Source organism: Schistocerca nitens, chromosome 5 (assembly GCF_023898315.1).
Source record: "Schistocerca nitens isolate TAMUIC-IGC-003100 chromosome 5, iqSchNite1.1, whole genome shotgun sequence".
Taxonomy (NCBI): domain Eukaryota; kingdom Metazoa; phylum Arthropoda; class Insecta; order Orthoptera; family Acrididae; genus Schistocerca; species Schistocerca nitens.
The window spans coordinates 608,802,907-608,824,664 of record NC_064618.1 but is presented as its reverse complement, the minus strand read 5'-3'; the positions used below and the strand labels follow the sequence as shown (position 1 = coordinate 608,824,664).

The window sequence follows — 21,758 nt, the reverse complement described above, 5'->3', positions numbered from 1 at the left end:
GAGTCGCCCAAATTGTTGATGTATGCACATAGGTTGTCTTACATATCTACAAGAAATGGTGTACTACTTGCAGCCATGTAACGTGGTGCAAGAATAGTGCCCATAAAAACATCTTGACCAACATGTCTTGGAGATAAGTATCAGACCTTGTTAATGGCAGTTTTAAACATGTCAGGTATTGCTGCTTTCAGTGAATGCAGGTCCATCTCAACCAGTTTCCAAACAAACATTGTGAAGAGAAATGTATGTGATTGACATTTTGGATAGTGTTATCTTTCAAAACGCCATTGACCACAGCAGAGCATATAGCTGCACGTCTTCGAGTAGCTGATTGTAGGCATGCAGTGTATTCTGATGAGCTGCAGTTTTGCTTCTTTTCAAATGATGCAAGTCATCTAGTGTATCATTGGCTGAAAGAGGCAAATATTGCTCAGTGTTTAAAGCCATGCATGTGGACTAACATGTAACAATCAACATTCCTGTAATTTGCTAGCTCCTTTTGCTATAATAATCAATGAGAGACTTTAGCTGGACGTATTATTGTTGAAGAAACTTGCGGACTCTCTTCCTTGCTGAACTGAAGCCATTATCAAGGTTAGAGATGGTGTTACACAGTGTTAGAATTACTAATGTTTTGCCTGTTGTTCTTACATTAGAGTCAAAGATGAGTTAGCTGATGGAAATATGAGAGTGCCCAAGGTATCACAATGAAATGACAAGAAGTTCCAGATAAACATGACAGGAGTCCTTAGCTTTATTGTTTTTAGGTACTCTGTTCCATTTTTGTCTGAAGGCTATCACCCTCATCTGAAGGATGATCTTAGTGGTAATAGTATGAAGGATGAAATAACCATACTTCATAGTGTACATGAACACACTACATCTTCTGTCTTCAGGATTTATCTGAATTCAGGGTGTCCATGTAAGACTGAATTATGTATGATATACATGTTCTGATATGATAGCATTGGAAACACAGATATTGCACGGTCCTGACATTACCTCTTTTTAGTTGATTCCAGCATCTTGGATATTTATTGCCCCCTCATTCCGAATCATCAGTTTGTTGTATCAGTATACCGCATGTATATTTTCTTCTCATAAATTTCGCTTCTTTCTTCCCAACCAATAAGTTATCATCCACTGTTGGATTATGTGCATCTTTAATCAGGCCTTACTAGAGCCGTCATTGTGGCCAATGAGGCATATTCTTACTATTAACCACAGGTTATACTTCATTTGTTATACTTCATTTGATGTTACTACATTGAGTATCAAGTGTGATGGCTTGTTGATCTTGTTCCTTGCATATTATGCAAATTGATCTTGTATACTTCCTGAAACAACATGGCTTTGTGTGTCTACATCTACATGAGTACTCTGCAATTCACATTTAAGTGCTTGGCAGAGGGTTCATCGAACCACAATCATACTATCTCACTACCATTCCACTCCCGAACAGCGCGCGGGAAAAACGAACACCTAAACCTTTCTGTTCGAGCTCTGATTTCTCTTATTTTATTTTGATGATCATTCCTACCTATGTAGGTTGGGTTCAACAAAATATTTTTGCATTCGGAAGAGAAAGTTGGTGACTGAAATTTCGTAAATAGATCTCACCGCGACGAAAAACGTCTTTGTTTTAATGACTTCCATCCCAACTCGTGTATCATATCTGCCACACTCTCTCCCCTATTACGTGATAATACAAAACGAGCTGCCCTTTTTTGCACCCTTTCGATGTCCTCCATCAATCCCACCTGGTAAGGATCCCACACCGCGCAGCAATATTCTAACAGAGGACGAACGAGTGTAGTGTAAGCTGTCTCTTCAGTGGACTTGTTGCATCTTCTAAGTGTCATGCCAATGAAACGCAACCTTTGGCTCACCTTCCCCACAATATTATGTATGTGGTCTTTCCAACTGAAGTTGTTCGTAATTTTAACACCCAGGTACTTAGTTGAATTGACAGCCTTGAGAATTGTACTATTTATCGAGTAATCGAATTCCAACGGATTTCTTTTGGAACTCATGTGTCCCCTTAATCATCTTGTTATTCTAGTACTAAGAGAGGGTTGTATAGTACACCCCTCACAATGTGTGTGTGTGTGTGTGTGTGTGTGTGTGTAGGTAGCAACATACAGTTTTTTACATGGTATATTCCTTAGTAACCAGGTTAAAGTTGGCCAATAGCAGCACATTTTTTAAGAAAGAGAGATCTTTAAGCTGAATTTAACAGTCTCAGAACTACTGGTAATTTGATTTAATTTAGCACTGCGCAGAGGGTGCACAGACTTTTCAAATTACTGTCTAGCTGTTTTGAGCACATGTGGTATAATGCCATGATATCTTGTTGTGAGTTCTATGTATCTAACTTCAGTAATATTTAAAGCACTGGAATATGGTAAATAAAATTAACAACATTTACTTTAGCAAATATTAACATTGATGGATGATGGGGTTTCACAAACTATAAGCTGCTCTGCTTTGATATATGAAATTCATAAAGGGTCTGCATGTTATTTTACAGTGTCAACAGCAGCAACTATTGCTATATCGCATGCTATCGATGCAAGCACGGTATGTTCTAACTTCATCCTTAAACAGGCTATCTGGTGGTTCCATTCATTTGATTGTCTCTTATATCATTTTATAAAAATCATTGATTAGTGATATTTATGTATAATTAAATGGCAAATTTACCTAACTAAACTAACGAGCCAAAACCATATGACCATTGCCCACCATGAGATTGAACACTGCTTGGTTACTGTGCTCACAAGTGATATGGTAAGGAAAGTCAAGTGCATCAAGGGAATTATTCTAAGATGATATGGGTTACAAACGAGGAGCTCCACTTGCTTATTAAACTTGACAAAGCGCAGATTGTTATGGACTAGTGTCTGGAAACACGCATCTCAGAAATGGTAATGTTGGTTGGTTGGCTGTTCGCATGCTATTGTCATGAACATCTATGCAAAGTGGTTGAAGGACAGTGAAACCATAAGTAGATGACGAGGTGTTATATGTCCTTGCCACATCGAACATGTAGGGTGGAGGATTGTGCGCTCTGTTAAGCAGGATAGGGAACAATCTGTGGTTGGTCCGATGACAGAATACAATACTGGTGTAGGCACAAGTGTTTCAGAATACATAATTGAACATGGGACCCCACAGCACGAGACCCCTACGTATTCCCATGTTGACCCAATGACATCGTCAGTTGTGATTGCAGTGGGCATAGAATCATTGACACTGGACTGCAGATTAATGGAAGCACATCACCTGGTTGGATGAATAACATTTTTTTACACCAGGTTAATGGTTGTGTCCAGATATGTCGTCATCAAGGCCAATGAAAGCTCAGAATATCATGGAAACAGGCTGCTACAGGCAACATAATGCTATGGTTGAAAATTCACTTGGGCTCTCCATGAGGCTTGTGGTAGCTTTCAAAGGCACCATAACAGCTGTGGGCTATGTGTGTGTGTTTTCACTTAAAACTTCCGGGCTGATAGGCCGTGGTCGAAGTATAAAACTGTCTCCTAACGTTTCGTCTCCGACTGCGGGAGACATCTTCGGAGGTAAAGCGGCGAACTGCTAAACAGTTAATACAGGTAAACGTAGCAAGCCAACGCCCAGCGAGACACCCAGTGCTAAGCGTCCGCACTCCTTGACGTTCGCAGAGCGAATGACGCTCCGTGCTGCGGCGCAGCTGCAGCCGGCGGCGGCCTTATCGTGACGTCAAAGTCCGGTCTGCGCCAGCGCGCGTTATCAGACGGTTGCGCAAGCGACCGGAAGTGAATTTTCCAGCAACACGGGCCTTGCTACGTTTACCTGTATTAACGTGCCACAGCAATGCCTGGGCGACGTGGTTACCGTCGTCGCTGGCGGCGCAGCGTTCCTGTTTATCGTTCTCTGAAGGCGATACACATTGATCTTGCTGGGCAGTTCAATAAACAACAGCTAATTGGAGGACCAAACGTATTTCGTGGACTACGTTTGAACTTTACATGTGTGTGTTATTACAGACCACCTGCAACCCTTCAAACTTTATGTTTTCACCAACTGCGATGGCATCACAATGATGTGTTGGCCACCAAATTCAACCGTTCAGAACCTTATGGAACACATCTGAAATGCTATCATGTGTCAGCTTTGCACCCATAAAGCATCAGCCCGTAACATATGAGAACTGCGCAACCTGTGTTAAGTCATCTGGTGTCACATACCTGCAGAAATCTTCCAAGGACTTGTTAAATCCATGCCATGAATAATAGCTGCTGTATTGCATTCCAGAGGTAGAACAACATGGGTTTGAGCAGGTGGTCATATTGTTCCGGCTTACAAGTGCGTACTACGTATACCTTACAATTTGCTGATTCTATGGACTGAGTTGTACTGGTTGCCTTGCTGACTGTTGGTTACCTATTACTGTGGGAGGAAAACCCACAAGTATCTCAGTTCCTTACTATTTTCTGAAATTTTATGACTGCTTACTCTATCAGCTAGGTGTGACATCACTTGCCCACTTGGAGGAGCATGGCTTTCAAACGTAACCTTACCAGCTGTGCTTTTTGTACCAACATTTCTGAATGCAGCACTTCTGGGACTTTGGTAACATTGCAGTGACTGCATTCACTTGCTTTTGTGAACATTTCAAGAAAAGTCATCAAGCTAGGTGCACAAACACACTCAACTGACCTCTACAGCATATACTTTGTTAATTATATCTTGACATCAGTGTTAAGCTGGAGCTGGTGGATCACTTCCGTAGAATAAGTCACTGAGTCTGTATCACTCATTACAAAGTTTTTTGATCTTTATAAGAGCATAAGAGGCTGTAAAAATGCTAGCAGATTGTTTATGTACTGTCAGCTGTCAAGAGTTTCACACATTCACTTGCAAATAATTAGAAATTATCATTTGTCTTTAAGTACTACTTTCGTTAAGAAAATGATTTTTGCATTTCCTCCTGGATGTTAGACAATGCCTTCTCTCAGCAAATTTTCTATCATTGGTTCATTTGACATGATTTTGTTTTTAACTGATATTTTCTCATGATCTTGTACATTAGAGTTTCTTACTAAAAGTGAAGCAGCAGCCAGTTGAATTTGTACACATGTAATAACTGATGCTGTACACCATTAAAAGCTTGAAATTGTAAGTTAGTTGTTGTAATGTGTAATGAGTGAAGAAACATTTAAATGGTCATAGTTATTGCTTCATTTTAATAATCCTTGGTTTTGCATGTTGGTAGGTAATAGATTTATTTAACTCGTTGTCCTCTGCCTTTAGGATTAATGGACAGAAGAGAAGGTACACAGCCTATAAGACACAACCTTTGGACGTTCGACTGGGGAGCTATTTGTTTCGTCAAACGAATGGTGAAACCTGTTCTTTAGTAGGAGAGCTGTATGATCCATCAAATAGTATGTAATTTTTAAATTTACTCTAGATTGTTTATTTTATGTGTGGTGTGAAGTTTACTCAATTTGCTCATATACTTTAAAGAATGTGTGAAAAGATTATGGATGTTATCTCAGTACACTGGTATGTGGACTGGTTAAGGAAAATGAGGATGGCTTTGATCCTCCTCTAGTTTCGTTGATAGTTACTTATCTGTATTTAGCAACTGTAAAAATAGTAGGCTTTGTGTATATTATTCAAAGACAATAAGCTGCTATGCATTTGGTTGCCAGTCATGCTGTATGTTTTGCATGTTCCTTTCATTGGAATAAAAAAATATGGAAGCAGTACAAGTGAATAACTGTAGGGTGATAAAATTCTGTTTTATTTGAAGCATATTATGTCAGAAATATACGAAAGCTGCGGCAAGTGTTCATTTAAGATTCACTACATTGTGTGGCAGTATTTACATTCTCAGCTCTTTTAAAGAAGGGTAGGTTTTGTGGTTATCATGAAAGCTAACTTTAACACTGTTGCTGTTTTAATCCCCAGTGATAAGCAAGTGACATCGCCCAGAATCAGTAAGTTGTCACTTGTACATGACATCCGTATGGCCCATGTCAAAATTGGATATAATGCTTGTGACACATATTCCCCCTGTCAGAGGTGAGATTCACAGGGTTTATTTGCTCTGGGACAACAGGGAAATCTGGGAAAAACCTGGGAATTTTTTAGAATTCCAGGAATTTTTCATTGTTTTAGTCTTCAGTTAAATTTTTGTAATTTTGTCTGGGAAGAACTGATAAACAGCAAAATGTGTCAAATGCTTACGGATGAAAACTATGGAATACTTCATGAGAATAAACTACTGCCGACAAGCGTGACGTCGCAACGGTTTAACTGTTTACATTAAGTTTGTTTGAGTAAGTGCCTGGACTCACGTGCATGTACAGTTGAGTTGCATATAGCCAGTACCTTCTCCCACATCGGCTAACTGAAGTGTGACTGTTAGCTGTATCAGCAGTAGCAACAAGCAGCCAGATGCTATCCTGAAGAATTTTTCTGGTGCGCTGAAGCTGCCAGATTGGTGCATGTGCATAGCAGTCTGGGTTGTAGTGGTGAGGGGGCTGGTCTCCACGTAAGCCGTATTTGCATTTAGTGATTTTGCTGTTTCCTCTTCCTTTACACTACTCACGTCAAATGAAAACAAAACGGATTTCTGTGGTTGAAAACTATCAAGTGAATTAAAATGCATTCACATGATCACAGAAGGCTAACATATGTTATTAGTTTCAGTTTTTTTATTTTTATTTTATTTCAATGTTTTTGGCAATCAATCAACTTGCAGAACAGTGAAGTTTTTTTTTTTGTCGGTGTGCTCAATAAATGTGGCTTTTAATAATCTTTTTCCCCAGAGGCAGTCAATTTATTAGAAACGAAGTGTTTCATTCCACACTATTAGCTAGTTTCAACTTTTCACTGAATTTCCGGTGCGTATTTTTATCTTCTGGCATGTATGGCATTATGCCATAATAAAGAACCAAACATGAGGCAAAAGGTAATGCAGTACTGATACGCCAAGAAAATTTGCATCCCGAAAACCACATTAAAACGCTTAATATCAGGTTGGGGACTACTTCATTGTAAATCTGGAACTGTGAATGTGCACTTTAAGCCGAATTTTAATATGGTGTACGAAATTTGATTGCTCTCGGAGTATCTTATTTCTTTTATGACCTCACGTAAGATCTCTTAATACTATATAGGTATGAACATATGAGCTTTGTGCGCCATCATAGCTGCCCACGCCCAGTAACACCTGTTTTCTTACGGTCTCTGGCAACTGCTGAAACGAAACTATTTTTAACAGGTCACAGGAATATTGCGAATGGTGCTTTGAAAAGTGTTAGTTTCAAAATAAATTTTCTTTTTCGCAAAATGAATTATGTTATGTGTGTGAGTGTGCAATGAATTCCTTAAATCACAGAGTGTTTGACACTGATTTAAAACTCAACACATCGAAGACTAGCCACTTAGAAGAGTTTCGAGCTGAGAAGACCAGACATTGTCATTATTTTAAATTTTACTGACACATTTGTGTGATGTACCTGAAAGAGTAACACTCGCAAAAAAGACCAGTATTGTTTGTGAAAGCTTAACCTTTCTTGTAGCTACACTATGTACATTAATTTAAACCATTAACTTTTCCTATTTGTGTTTTCGTACTACTTAAGAGTGATGTTGCTATGCTATGCTATAAATATCTGCTGTCATTGCCTGTTGAGATCACTTGATAAGAGCTAAGATTGGCTTACAAAAGCACATTTCAAACTCGATTTCAATGCTTCGGAAACTAAAGTGCTGTTGGAAATCTATGCTTTTGTAATACGAATACAAAAATATGCAGTGTATTGTAATATGAAAATATGCAGCGTAAATGGTGGTGCAATCGCAGATCTTACCGAAACTTTTTTTTTTTTTTTGACGAGTTTTGTTCATTCTCTGAAGTTCCACGCTGGTGTCTAAACTTCTACCTTTCAAAGAATTGATATTTTTAAAGCTCCAAGGGAAAGTATATTGTCACTTATCATGGAAAAAGTGTGTTTTTCACCTTGGAAGAAGTGTATTTTCACGTGGGAAAAAGTTGCATTTTTAACTGGGAAATCCGGGAATTTTCTTGTCCGCATATACACCCTGGATTCAGATGCACTTTGTTTAAGAGCTTAAAAGTCAAATTCAATAAAGGGATGGTGATTGTAAATAAATGTGATAAAGATAATTTGTTTGATGACTGGCGCAAACATTGTAACTCCAACAGAGGAGAGCTCTTGTGGGGAAGATCGTGCAAACATTGAAGGACAGTAATAAAAGCTGTAAAAATAAAATAAAATAGTCTGTTTCAGTATTTGTGGATAAGCCGTATATAAATTGTGTGTACCCTATTAGATGACGCAGGAGAGAATTATAAACCAACTCTTTGTTGTCAAAAGTAAACATAACGTGTCAAAAGACAAATCTGTCCAATATGCCACCAAGCACTTCCACCTGCATTGTCTGTATGGAAACCATACTCCTTTGCAAATTATTTAAATAATGAAATTTCTCTTTGTAAAATTTGTTTTTTATACGGCACTGGACAAAATTCAAACTGTAGTACTGATTATTTTCATGTTGGGTCACCACAGGTACTACCCTGCCAAAATCTTGTACAAGTTACTGTCAAGCATGTTCGTATTTCCAAGCAGGAATGCTGTGTTGTGATATCTGTTGCAGGACATATTTTGTGTTCAGCTTTTGCACAGCACGGCTTCTAGTGTGAAATGAAGGCCACAGCACAACAGCATTGACTTTTTTTTTTTTTTTTTTTTTAGAGCTGGCTAGCTTAGCAGATTCAAATATAAATGCATTAGTAAAGTGGGTACTTAAGCATAATGGTCAAATATTGACAATAAAAGATATCAACTAGCCAGAATGAAATAATTAAAGTAAAGTACTGTGTAACAGAATTGTAATAAATGGCTCAGTCACTGTGTTTAGAGATAACTTATAGGAGGAACACTCTGTGCAGACTTCTACAAAGCAAGAATGGAGAGATTCTGGATATAAAATATCATGTGGCAGAAGAGTGAAATCTACCCGATTCCATGTAGTAAGCAAGAGTGAAAACTCCATTAACATAATCATTGCTTGGTACTTTAATTATAAGTAAAACACTTGAACACTGCAGTAAGTCAGTAAGAAATAAATTTACTCAGATAATACGCCAAAAACATCATGAAATATTATTAAACAAGAGACACAAATAAAAATAGCAAGACTTGTGAATCTGCGTTACCAGACAACAGCTGTATCAAAATAGATAACACATTGAACTCATTGGTTATCAAATTCATTGAGCAATACCGTACCATGGCAGCAAACATTGTGCATGCTAACAGCAACTGTTACCAAATGTAACATCTTGAAGTGTTGGGTATTCTGCTAGATATTAGCATTGTTCTTGCATATTTTGACAGCATGACTTGTTATCTTCATTAGGTGGTACCTGAGACTGCTAATCGAGTGGAATGGGTCCAGTATTTATACCTAAGCTCTTCCCCTCTCCTTCAACAGTTTCAGGCATTCCGTCTGTAGTCTGCTCCCCCTAGCAGCATTTTTGGGTGTTCCCTCTTGAGCCCGATGTGCCAGGCCGAGTACTGGCGTTTTTTCTTTGGTTCCATGCACCTGTCTGCACGCAGGAATTCCATTTTTGGTCCAGTACATTTCTCGGTGTTTGCTTTGCAATCCACTCCTGCTGGAAGTACCCTGTGGTATTCCATCTTCAGTCCGGTGCACCTGGTGCTGTATCTGGGTCTCATTTTGCATATCCATACCCTCACTTCCTCATTTGAGGAGTTCTGCTGCCACCCCTATTGCATTTTCAGCAACTCCAGTGCAGGATCCCAAGCTCTACTGAGTTGGTTTCCAGTATCCCGATTCATGAGGTTTTCTGTCACCCCTGTCTCTGTAGACTCTCTTAGAACACATACTGCAGTATGTGGGAGTCTGTGCTAAGACCCTTGTTTCATTATAGTTTGTGGAACGATTGAGTTCCAGAAAGTGTTCAGCAATGGCTGATTTAGTTGCCTGTCTTAGTCGGGTGTGCCTCTGATATTCTTTGCTTCTGATGTCCACTGTCCTAGTTGTTTGGCCAGTGTACAAAATGTCACATTGGCAATCTATGTTATAAATTCCTGGTTTTGTAGTATCAGGTCATCTTTCACATTTCCCAGTAGCCCTCTTATGTTGGTAGGTGGACTGAACATACGTTAATGTCATGCTTCCTTAGAATCCTGCTGATTTTGGCAGAAATAGATCCCGCATAGGGCAATTACACCACAGTGTGTGCCTCACCTTGCCCTTCTTCTAGATCATGTGGCAGAGTGGCTGACTGAAGGGCCTTCTGAATCTGTTTGACTGTGTACCCATTCTTGCAGAACACGATGGTAGATGTTCTATTTCTACTACCAGACTATCTGGATCTGACAAGTTGTATGCCCTGTGGACTATTGACTTCAGAATTCCGTTCTTCTGAACTGGGTGGTGACAGCTGCTGGTTTGCAGGTAGAAATTGTTTCCGTAAGTTTGCAATACGCTCTTGCCAAACAATCCTCGTGCTCTTGTTTTGAGCAGTATAAGTACATCCAGAAATTGCAGATGGCCATCGTTTTCCAGTTCCATGGTGAATTTAATATTTGAGTGGCGTGATTTAAAATGTTCCAGAAACTCACTGAGCCTATCAATCCTTATGGGGTCAGATCACAATGGTAACATCCACATACTTGAAGAAACACGTCAGTACATCTTCTCCCTGTAGAGCTGCTTGATGGTGGCTAAAACACTATCAGGGGCAGACTGCAGACAGAGCACCTGGAACCTGACAGTGGAGAGGGAAGAGTGTAGATGTAAATACTAGACCTGTTTCACTTGACGAGAAGTCTCAGGTAGCACCTGATGAACATAACAATCCACATTGTCAAAATATCGTACAAGAACTGTGTTGATATCCGGCAGAATGCCTGACACCTCAAGATGTCAACAGATTGGCTGGGTAGTCTGTTCTGGATTGTTGTTTGTTTTTATATTAACTTTGTTATTAAAAAAGCCTTCAGCCTTTTATCATACATTGTTACCTGTTTGTTAAATCTTTTTTACTGCTTTGAGCTCTTTGTTGCTAAAATCACACTAGTATCCAGTAGTCTGGAAAAGTGAACAGTGGACTGGGAGAGGTGAACAATATTCCTTAATGAAGTTGTATAGTGCCACCTATTTAGAGATCACAGAGTAGCTGTTTCGAGACTTTGGTGGTGGTTCTAAGACACAGAAACTGTTCATCAAAGTGCAATACAAGGTTGATAAAAGAATACCCCATCACAGCATCGTTAATGTCTTACCTTAAATGCTTCTCAAAATCTAGTGATGACTGCAGTACAGTTTTCTGCAGAGCTTTAGCTACACACTGAAGTTTGTGAGATTACAGTATGATTTTTTTGTGACCATGTGTTAGGTGCTGCAAGACATCAGCTCTTCTTCATATTCAGAAGGCACTTAAACTCTTGAGGAAACCAGTTACTGTCCATATTCTTTGCATAAATTAACTTCAAGGTTCTATCAAAATGTTTTGCTATTTTCATGTAGTATCACACCATAGTGCATGATGGCTTTTGGTAGTCAAGTTACACTTCGGAAGTGTTTCCAATTTATCCAAGATACTGCAACACAGTTACAGTGACAGTGTGAGATTACAAAATGTATACCGATGTGTAGTCTGTAACAAGAAAATTTGTGCAAAAGTACAAATCCTGAATTTAAACAAGGGGTCAGTTGTTCTTATCTCACATTGTGACCATATGTTCTTGTTGGGAATAACCCAAACATAGGCCACATTTGATTATGATAGTATTAAAATCAGTTTTAACATCTCATCTAATGATGATTCACTTCTTTGTTCCACAAAATCAACAAAATACATCCTCCACTTCATCAATAAAATTTCAAATAATTGCTATTGTTGACTTTTACACTTTCAGAACCACCAACTTTTGTATTTTCCAGTTTCATTAGCGTAGTCTAGTGTTCCAAGAGATTTCATTGTAATAATTCTTTTGTGCATATAATTATTCTATATTTTTATTATTACTTCTAATATATATTCTATTCAACAGAGATTACAAAATAAAGTTGTTGACTGTAAGTTCACAACAAAGATTTAGTATGCATACCACTAAAATAATTGTTCAGTGCTGATGTATCTTGTTGGTGTGCAGTTCTTTTTATATTGGGCTCTTGCATTTTGCAGCCTTTTTCTTTAATTTAGTAATTTCTCTTAAAAATATGGAATGAAACTAATGAGAAAATATTACAATAATGTTTTTCCAATCTACATAAATTCTTATTTTGATCTTGCAGTCTACATCTTTGAAAAACTTTTATTCCAGTTGTTTCTATTCTCAGTGATACCTGCAAATTCTAATATCTGTCCTGCACAGCTGACGTTTCAAAAATGGATTCATCTGTTCAGTTGGGTATCTGTGTACCGCCTACTTTACTGTTATCACATTTGTTTCTAGTACAGCTGTCACAAGCAACACTTGGTTGACAGAGTGTGCAGCCATGACATTTTGTGCTATTGTTCAGCAGCTAGTTTGCTCATAGGTGTTCTTTTGTACCAGAGTCTCATTGTATCTTACACTGATCAGCCAGAACATTATGACCACCTACCAATGGCCAGTATGTCCACCTTTGGCACAGATAATAGTGGCAACGCATCATGGCGTGGAAGCAGTGAGGCCTTGGTAGGTCACTGTAGGGAGTTGGCACCACATCTGCACACACGTTTCACCTAATTCCTGTAAATTGCAGGGAGGAAGGTTGATGAGCTCTTAAGCCATGTTCAGTCATATCACAGATGTGCAGATCTGGCAAGTTGGGGGGCCAGCACATGATGTGGAACTTGCCACTGTGTACCTCGAATCACTCCATCACACTCCTGGCCTTGTGACATGGTGCATAATCTTGTTGGAAAAACCCCGTTTCGGTGAGGAAACATGATCGCCTTGAAGTGGTGTACATGGTCTGAAACCTTCGATATCGTGGTGCCTGGCACGGGCTTCACTGGACCCAGGGCTGCGCACATGAATGTTCCCTAGAGCATAATGGAGCCACTGTCAGATTGCCTCTTCCCCAAGCACAGATGTCAAGCAGCTGTTTCCCTGGAAGACAACAAATTTCTACCCTTCCTTTGTCATGATGAAGAAGATATCAGGATTCATCAGACCGTGCAACACTGTGCCACTGCACCAATGTCCAGTGCCAATGGTCACATACCCATTTCAGTCGTAGTTACTGATGTCGTGGTGTTAACATTGGCAAGGGTCGTCGGCTGCGGACACCCATTGTTAAGAGTGTTAGGTGGGCTATGTGTTCCGACACATATTACAAAATACCCATTTTTGTAGAATTAAGTAATGCTTTTTGTATGTGAATACAAAATCTAATAACTGTTTGTCATTTATTTCATAATCTGTAATTTTCAAACTACATTTCAGATCTCCCACTCTCAGTGAAATCAAAGTTCAAGAATGGTATTCCTAAAAAGTGGCAAACCATTGCAAAATTTTGGGATAATATGCAGAAACACTCCTTTTATAGTAAGTACTTAAACTATATGTTAGTGTGATGATGTAACTCTGCTGGTCTCTGTAATCTTAAGTTGGGTATGCTCCACCAAATTTAATAATTGTTTACTAACTGTCTGGACAGTTGTTTTAGACTAAACTATGCCTTTTGTAACGGGCAGTATACTGTTAAATATGCTGTATATAACAAACTTGATGTCCAAATACCAGCTTTTGAATGTTCAGGACTTGAGTGCTCCACATTCTCATTCCATCAATTATGTTATTTGCAAAATATGCCCATAATTGCCTTAACATGAAAGTTTACTGTACAAACATGAGCCTCACATGTTTGCAGTAGACATTCTAAATTGCTGCTCTTGATGCAATTGCTGTACATGAATAATTTCTAACTATTAGTCGAAAGCAATAGTATAATATCTATGCAATATATGCACCAATATTTACAGAAGGCACAGTTATAAATGATGCAGTAGTTTTGAAAGTGGGAGAGTATAAAGTCAGATTTTAAGAAATAATTTCGAGTGATAGAGAACAGAATAATGTCCTGATGATGTACATATTGCTTAAAGGAAAACTAAAATAACTTGAGTATCTTAAGACATCAGTATATGGTTATAAAGTATGAGTACAATTATTTGTGTTGTAAAAGTATGGGTGCTGCTGAAATCTTACTGTCAGTGCGAACAAAAACTATAAATATTAACATAATAGCTGTAGGTGAAAACAAAGTTTAGTAGCTAAATTTTGTGATAGTTAGCTTCATGTTGCACAGATCAGGTGCATGATTTTCATCAGAATTATGTGGAACAAGTCAGTATATATGCTACATATGCTGACAATTTACAGGTTATTAAGTAGTACTCTTAAGAGATATCTACAACAGAATTGTTGGTAAACGCTACATATTTTTCCCATTCCTCACAATTCTGCAACCATAATTTTTGTATAAATGATTACTTACCCCCAGAAAATTACGCCAAAATACCTTAATGACTGAGAAATGTTGATCTGTTACTTGATTTGTTTCCAAAACCGGCAATTATACACAGAACAAAAGAATTCAAACTAGTTGTTTGAACAGATCAGGAATATGTTTCTTCCAGTTCAAATTTTCATCAATATGTATACATATAAATTTGGACTATACCTCCCCTATTTACTAACTCCTGTTCATGTTGTTCTTGTTATGGTCTACAATCAAGAATTGTTTGATGCAGCTCTCCATGCAAGTCCATATCGCAGGATGTGTCATGTCAGCTGATCCATTCTTTAGTCATGTTTTACCTGACAATTTTTTTTTCTTTTGCCAATTCAGACAAGAAGACAATAGAATACACTGAATAACTAATGAGGAGGTACCTCCTCATTAGTTATTCAGTGTGTTCTATTCTCTTCTTGTCTGAATTGCTTATTATCCACATTTCACATCCATTCTAAGCTACACTCTCTACAAATACCTTCTTAAGAATGGTCCCTAGTGCATAAATTTATAGTCGATGTCAGTAAATTTCTCTTTTTCGGAAACATTTTTCTTGCCATTGCTAGTCAGCATTTTATGTACTCTGTACTTCACTCATCATCAGTTAGGTTGCTGCCCAAATAGCAGTACACATAGACTACTTTTAGCGTCTCATTTCCTAATCTGTTTCCCTCAGCATCATCTGATTTAATTTGACTAAATTTCATTACCTTTATTTTACTTTTGTAACATGTTTGAAGAAACTATTCCGTTCAGTTGCCCTGGCAGGTCTACGGTTGTCTCTGACACCGTTACAATGTCATCGGCAAACAAAAAGTTTTTATATTTTGATGAGTTGCCTGTTGGATTCTGTCTCTGGACCTTTGGCAGACATTTGTTTAATGATTTTGCTGACATTTTGCCAACCTAAGTGGCTGGTGATGTAAATGGTTCACCATTCATTGCTGGTAGTGGAGGGTGAGCATTTGACAGTGACAGCCACTTCTGCTGCCCTTACATCAGGAAAATTATTGAACAAATGTCAGTTGAAGTTCTTGGGACAAAAGCCTACAGACCGAACATCAACAAATGCCCACAAAAATTTTTCATGTCTTCTCCCAGAACTACAACTCCTTTTCAGAATTTCTCCTTTGTTTGCTTTACTGCTTACTGAATGTGCATTGGAAGAGGTTGCAACCCTTTCTCACTCCCTTCTTAATTACTGCTTCTCTTTCATGCCCTTTGACTCCTATAACTGATGTGTTTTCTGTCAAGCTGTAGATAATGTTTTACTCTCTGATTTTATGCCTGCTCCAGTCAACATTGTTAAAAGCTTTCTGTAAATGTACAGATGCCATAAATGTCCTCTAAGATAAGATGTGGTCAGTGCTAAATTAATTGCTGGTGTTATTTTATTTATTGAAATACTGCATATACTCTGCTTTTTTTCAAAATTAAGAGAGGGTACATTATTGGAAAAAACATTAAAAAATTCTTCTGCATCTCTGTGTCAGTTGTAATCCTCGTGTCAGCTCTAAAAGGTAGAACTCTACTTGATTTATGTTATGTGGAAAATCATTCACATGTTTAAGGAATTGGAATGGGCCCAAAATTGAACAATGTGGGACTACTTTAGTGATTTATTCCCAGCCGCTAATATTATCTGACCTCCCATCATTATTTGAATTAACCAGGACTATTCTTTCTTTTCTTTGTTAATTATAAAACAAATAATTTTGTAAAAGTTGTGCTCTTCTGAGATATTAGTATGATCTGTAAAATCAAACATAGTCACAAAAATACTAAGTGACAATATTTTGATATGTAAGACTTGCAATACTTTTATGTCAATGTATAAATAACATTCTTAGTCAAAAACCCTTGAATCCAAACTGATGTGCTAAGTAAGTGGTTCCTACTAGACTCTGTTCTTGTGTATGTTACTTTCTTTTAATATTTTGGGAGAAGATATCAGTAAGGAAATTTGGTGATAACTGTTTAGACCTTTGTGGCACCTTTCTATAAAAAGATTTAAAATGATATATTGTACACTGCCAGAGAAAAAATTCCTGTGCTAGTAATAAATTACAAATTCATCGGAGGTGGGGGGGGGGGTCATGAATTTGGAGGGGGGGGGGGCAGGGGAGAGGAAAACACCTCTTCATAATTCTGTTAGAAAATCTGTCAACGCCTTGTGAGCTCTTATTTTTGTTTTCCTTTATAATTTGTAGCAAGGGATCATCTGTTTACCAGGCAATGTAAAAATAAAAATAAATACACTATGTGATCAGAAGTATCCGGACACCTGGCTGAAAATTACTTAAGAGTTCGTGGCACTCTCCATCAGTAATGCTGGAATTCAATATGATGTTGGCTCTTCCTCAACCTTGATGACAGCTTCCACTCTCACAGGTGCTGGAAGGTTTCTTAGGGAATGGCAGCCCATTCTTCATGGAGTGCTGCGCTGAGGAGAGGTATCAATGTCAGTCGGTGAGGCCTGGCATGAAGTCGGCATTCCAGAACATCCCAAAGGTATTCTGTAGGGTTCAGGTCAGGACTCTGCGCAGGCCAGTCCATTACAGGGATGTTATTGTCGTGTAACCACTCCGCTGCAGGTCGTGTATTATGAACAGGTGCTTGATCTTGTTGAAAGATGGAATCGCCATACCCGAATTGCTTTTCAACAGTGGGAAGCAAGAAGGTGCTTAAAACGTCAAAGTAGGCCTGTGCTGTGGTAGGGCCTTGCAAAACAACAAATGGTGCAAGCCCCCTCCATGAAAAACATGACCACACCGTAACACCACCGCCTCCGAATTTTACTTTTGGCACTATACATGCTGGCAGATGATGTTCATTAGGCATTTGCCACACCCACACCCTGCCATCGGATCACCACATCATGTACCGTGATTTGTCACTCCACACAATGTTTTTCCATTGTTCAATCGTCCAATATTTTCGCTCCTTACACCAAGTGAGGTGCCATTTGGCATTTACTGGTGTGATGTGTTGCTTATGAGCAGCCGCTCAACCATGAAATCCAAGTTTTCTCGCCTCCCGCCTGTCATAGTATGTGCAGTGGATCCTGATGCAGTTTGGAATTTCTGTGTGATGGTCTGAATAGATATCTGCCTGTTACACATAATGACCCTCTTCAACTGTCGGCAGTCTGTGTCAGCCAGCAGACGAGGTCGGCCTGTATGCTTTTGTGCTGTATGTGCCCCTTCACATTTCTACTTCACTATCACATTGGAAACAGTAGACCTATGGATGTTTAGGAGTGTGGAAATTTCAGGTACAGACATGTGACACCCAATCACCTGACCACGCTCAAAGTCCACGAGTTCCATGGAGCGTCCCATTCTGCTCTCTCACAATGTCTAATGACTACTGAGGTCGTTGATGGAGTACTTGGCTGCACAATGCACCTAATATGAAAAACATATGTTTTTGGGGGTGTCCGGATACTTTTGATCACATAGTGTGGCTAATACTTTACGGATAAACGAGAGACCAAAACATCCAAGTCTGCATGCTTTTGTAACCATTGCCATTGCCATTGAAGGTAAAATCTTTTCGATTGTTAGGACACATCATGTTCCTCTTCAAGTCTTCCCATGACCGATGTTTTGACTACTCTGCTGGTGTCTTCTTCAAGGTTTTCTGCTGCTCAGTTAGCTGAAGACTATCAAATATCAGCGTCACTTTGACATATAAAAGGGAGTTTTCTTGTATTAATTCGGAAGAAGTTTAGTTACTAGATGAAGTTCTTCTGGCTGCTAATAGTGGGCCATCAAAGGGAGAGATGGGAAATGTTTATCAATATATTATTGTTGTTCCACAGAGGTGGCTTCCTGTTCATGAATTGACGTACCATGGCTGTGTATTTACTTCCTTAATGGCAGGAAACCAAGGTCATATTATCTATTGAAGTTGCATTCATTCTTTAAAATCTCAGCCACTTCTAGGAAAATGTTGATTCCCTTGGCCAGCACATGTACATTGTTGAAATTAATATCTTGGCCACAGTTGTCCTGGTGTTCTGCTCCTGAAGATTTCACACATTGGTGTAACAGTGTGTAATGTTTGTGCTCCTTAATATATTCTTTTACTGTCCTTCCCATTTCTTCTATAAATTTTTCTGCAGCCATGTGTCACTTCATAGACTCCCACAGTGTTTGAAGATAGTCAATGTTGGGAAAAGTGTTTTATTTTGCTTTGACTGAAAAATTGGTATTCATACCATTTTTTTCATAGAATTCCTCTGATATGGTCAGTAGTTGTAGAAACGGAGGGAGAAGGCAATTAATTGGCCTTTTTATTAGCGTACTTAATAATATTTTGTTTTGAAAGACTTCTTTATGGGCAAAGCAATGTAGCCATTGACTTTCATTGCCTTCTTTAAGAAACTTGACACCATTTCCACACTAGTATTGTCTGGATGCAGAAGGCACATGAAGACAGTGGGTTGAGCACTGCTTGCTTCTGGGGTGGGTGGTGTTGCAAAGTAGTATCTAAATACCTACTTGTGGTTGTAGGATTTCTGTACATTCATTGTCCTACAGTGTCGTTAGATCTTCTACAGACCGACATATCAAGGAACCAATGATTGATAATTATGTCTATGACTGAGCTAATTGTGAAGCGAGAAGATCCTGAAGAAGACCACAGCAGAGGAGATGAAACATTGAGTGCATGGCAGAAATTGAAAAGGAATGTGACGCGGCCTAACACCCTGGATTATTTCATCTTCTTAGATATAGTAGAATGTCATCTCATTTTAGTAGAATGTTGTCGCATTTTATTTGTCACAAATGCTACAAAGGAAGAGTTCATCTCCACCACCACCACCACCACCACCACCACCACCACATCATTTTAGGTGTCGGCTCATCCTCTGGATACACATTTGTGCATTGTGTAGTTTCTTTTGCTTTGTGCGGCCTTATGCTATTGGTCATTTGGGCTAGTACATCTTTAGTGAAAGTTTCCATCCCAAGAGAAAGATTACTCTGAATCTCCTACCTGTTGCATTGCTATCCTTTAATACAGAACAATGCTGCTAATGCATGATTTGCTGCTTTTCATTGGTAATGAATGAAATAATTCTGTGTAAGGCACTGAAATGTTTGTTGTCATATGTTATTTGATGAGTTAGGCACAAAACATTCATATTACAATTATTCATTATTTCTCTCAGATATGTTGTGAACCATATGTGAATAATCACCTGAATCATATACATAATATGGTTATATGGTGAATGCAAAATGGTATTTTAACATCTGTTGCTCCTAATTTTTTTCAGACTTTAATACTTTGTGTGTCATCAGCAACTACACAATTTTATTATTGTAATATTACATACACTCATATTTTTAGGGAAGCAGCTGAGGAGTTTCAGTTCCAGGTTTGCATGGGTAGAATCACTGAAATCCTCAGGACTGTTAAGAGTGAGTTCCAGAGGCCGTATTATAATACCTTCTCCGAAATATCTTAAAGGTGGGTGTGTGCTTACATAAAAAAACTTATTTTCTAATTAAAAAGTGATAATTTTGTATGGATGAGTTTCATGCTGTTTCTGATCTTAGCTAACATTTTTGAAACTAAAATATTTTTATGTAATATGATAAGAAGGCTAATACATTCTTGGTATGTGTGGAATTTAAAGTCCAAGAGCTTAACATCTGTATTATTATCTTTCACACATCAGAACATTATGCTGGCCTCGTCTGTTTTCAGTGTTCTTTACCAGATTTGTTACACAATTTCTGATAGTTCCACATCCATAATGACATTACCTGCTTCTTTTTTTTTTAGGTGCGCGTGGGGGGAGGGGGGGGGTCAGTACTTTATTGTGTGTTATGTCCATTGGCTCTGTAGAAAAACTTACGTGGTTCGGCTCTTCAGTATAAATGCCACTGTAGGTCATTGTTAACCCTTTGACTGCTGGAGGCGCGCCATCTGCTTGGCGTGCTGAGGCCTGTGGCATAATTCGGCTACCTGTTCTGTGAGCCTGTCCCTCGGAGCTGCTGCCAGGACCGGATCAGCCCGCGCTGCTCAACGAGCCCCGTGCTGAATATTTCTCGGCTTATTATGACTCGCACAGAGCCAGCATGATTTTTTGGCGACTTAGAGCTATAATATCTGGGCAATATTTTTTGTATTTAAATAAAATTTGTCCATCTTGTACAACTATATGCGTTCTCTTAAGAATTATAATGAAAAGAATTTTATGAGTCATATTGAGCCAGAAAATTGTAGGTAAATCGGCCAAAAAAATAGGTGCCCAAAAATATTTCGAAGTTTAGATTCTTGTCTCTCTTGAACTAATGCTATGATGAATGTGAAACTTGGCATGAAGTTTCACTTCCATAGCACTTTTCAGTGCTGAATGAATTAAGCGCAAAATGAACATTTTGTAAAAACGTCAAAAATGCGGTATTTTCGATCTGAATTTGCTAAAAAACTGTGCTCTGTAAAACATACCTAGCTGTATAACTGGAATGAAAGTTGGGTGTGCAAATCAGTCCCTAAAACAATGTAAACTTCGGATTCGCATTCCTAGTAGAGCGAACGCATGATGAAAATGAAATTTAGAGTGCAACAGATTGACAGTGCAATGATAAGGAATAAAAATTTTTATTCACCTACTATTTTCCAATAATCTACAAATTCCATGAACCATGGACCTTGCCTTTGGTGGGGAGGCTTGCATGCCTCAGCATTACAGATAGCCATACCGTAGGTGCAACCACAATGGAGGGGTATCTGTTGAGAGGCCAGACAAATGTGTGGTTCCTGAAGAGGGGCAGCAGCGTTTTCAGTAGCTGCATGGGCAACAGTCTGGATGATTGGCGACAGCGACCGATCGCGGCTGCAGAAGACAGATGGCAACACTACCGCCTGAAGTCGGTACGTTACGGAATGCAGCGACAGACAAGCTATGCAGTTGCCGGGAACAACTGCGCAAGGCGAGATGTCTGTTAACACCACCGCTGTTATTGCGCTGTTGTTGGAAGAGGAAGAAGACATTTTATTGTTGCATTCCACGAAAAGACAAAAGCTGGTAATGCCTTTGTATAAAAGTAGAACTGCAGAAGGTAGTTACACAGCACTGATAAAAAGACATTTGTGAGGTGATAAAAATATCTTCAGGAGCCACTGTCGTTTAAATAAAAGACAGTTTAATTTCATGCTCAGTTTTATTA

General features: G+C 38.7%; 1 protein-coding gene across 4 annotated transcripts in view; it reads left to right on the top strand.

The window, feature by feature from the left end:
• LOC126259389 (uncharacterized) overlaps window positions 1-21,758 on the top strand; it is a 241,129-nt gene that overhangs the window by 71,823 nt on the left and 147,548 nt on the right. For all 4 annotated transcript variants that reach the window (XM_049956150.1, XM_049956148.1, XM_049956149.1 and 1 more), the window contains exons 4-6: window positions 5,299-5,432; window positions 13,497-13,598; window positions 19,930-20,049. In XM_049956150.1, coding sequence (XP_049812107.1) covers window positions 5,299-5,432; window positions 13,497-13,598; window positions 19,930-20,049 — 356 coding nt within the window. The remainder of the gene's footprint in view (window positions 1-5,298; window positions 5,433-13,496; window positions 13,599-19,929; window positions 20,050-21,758) is intronic.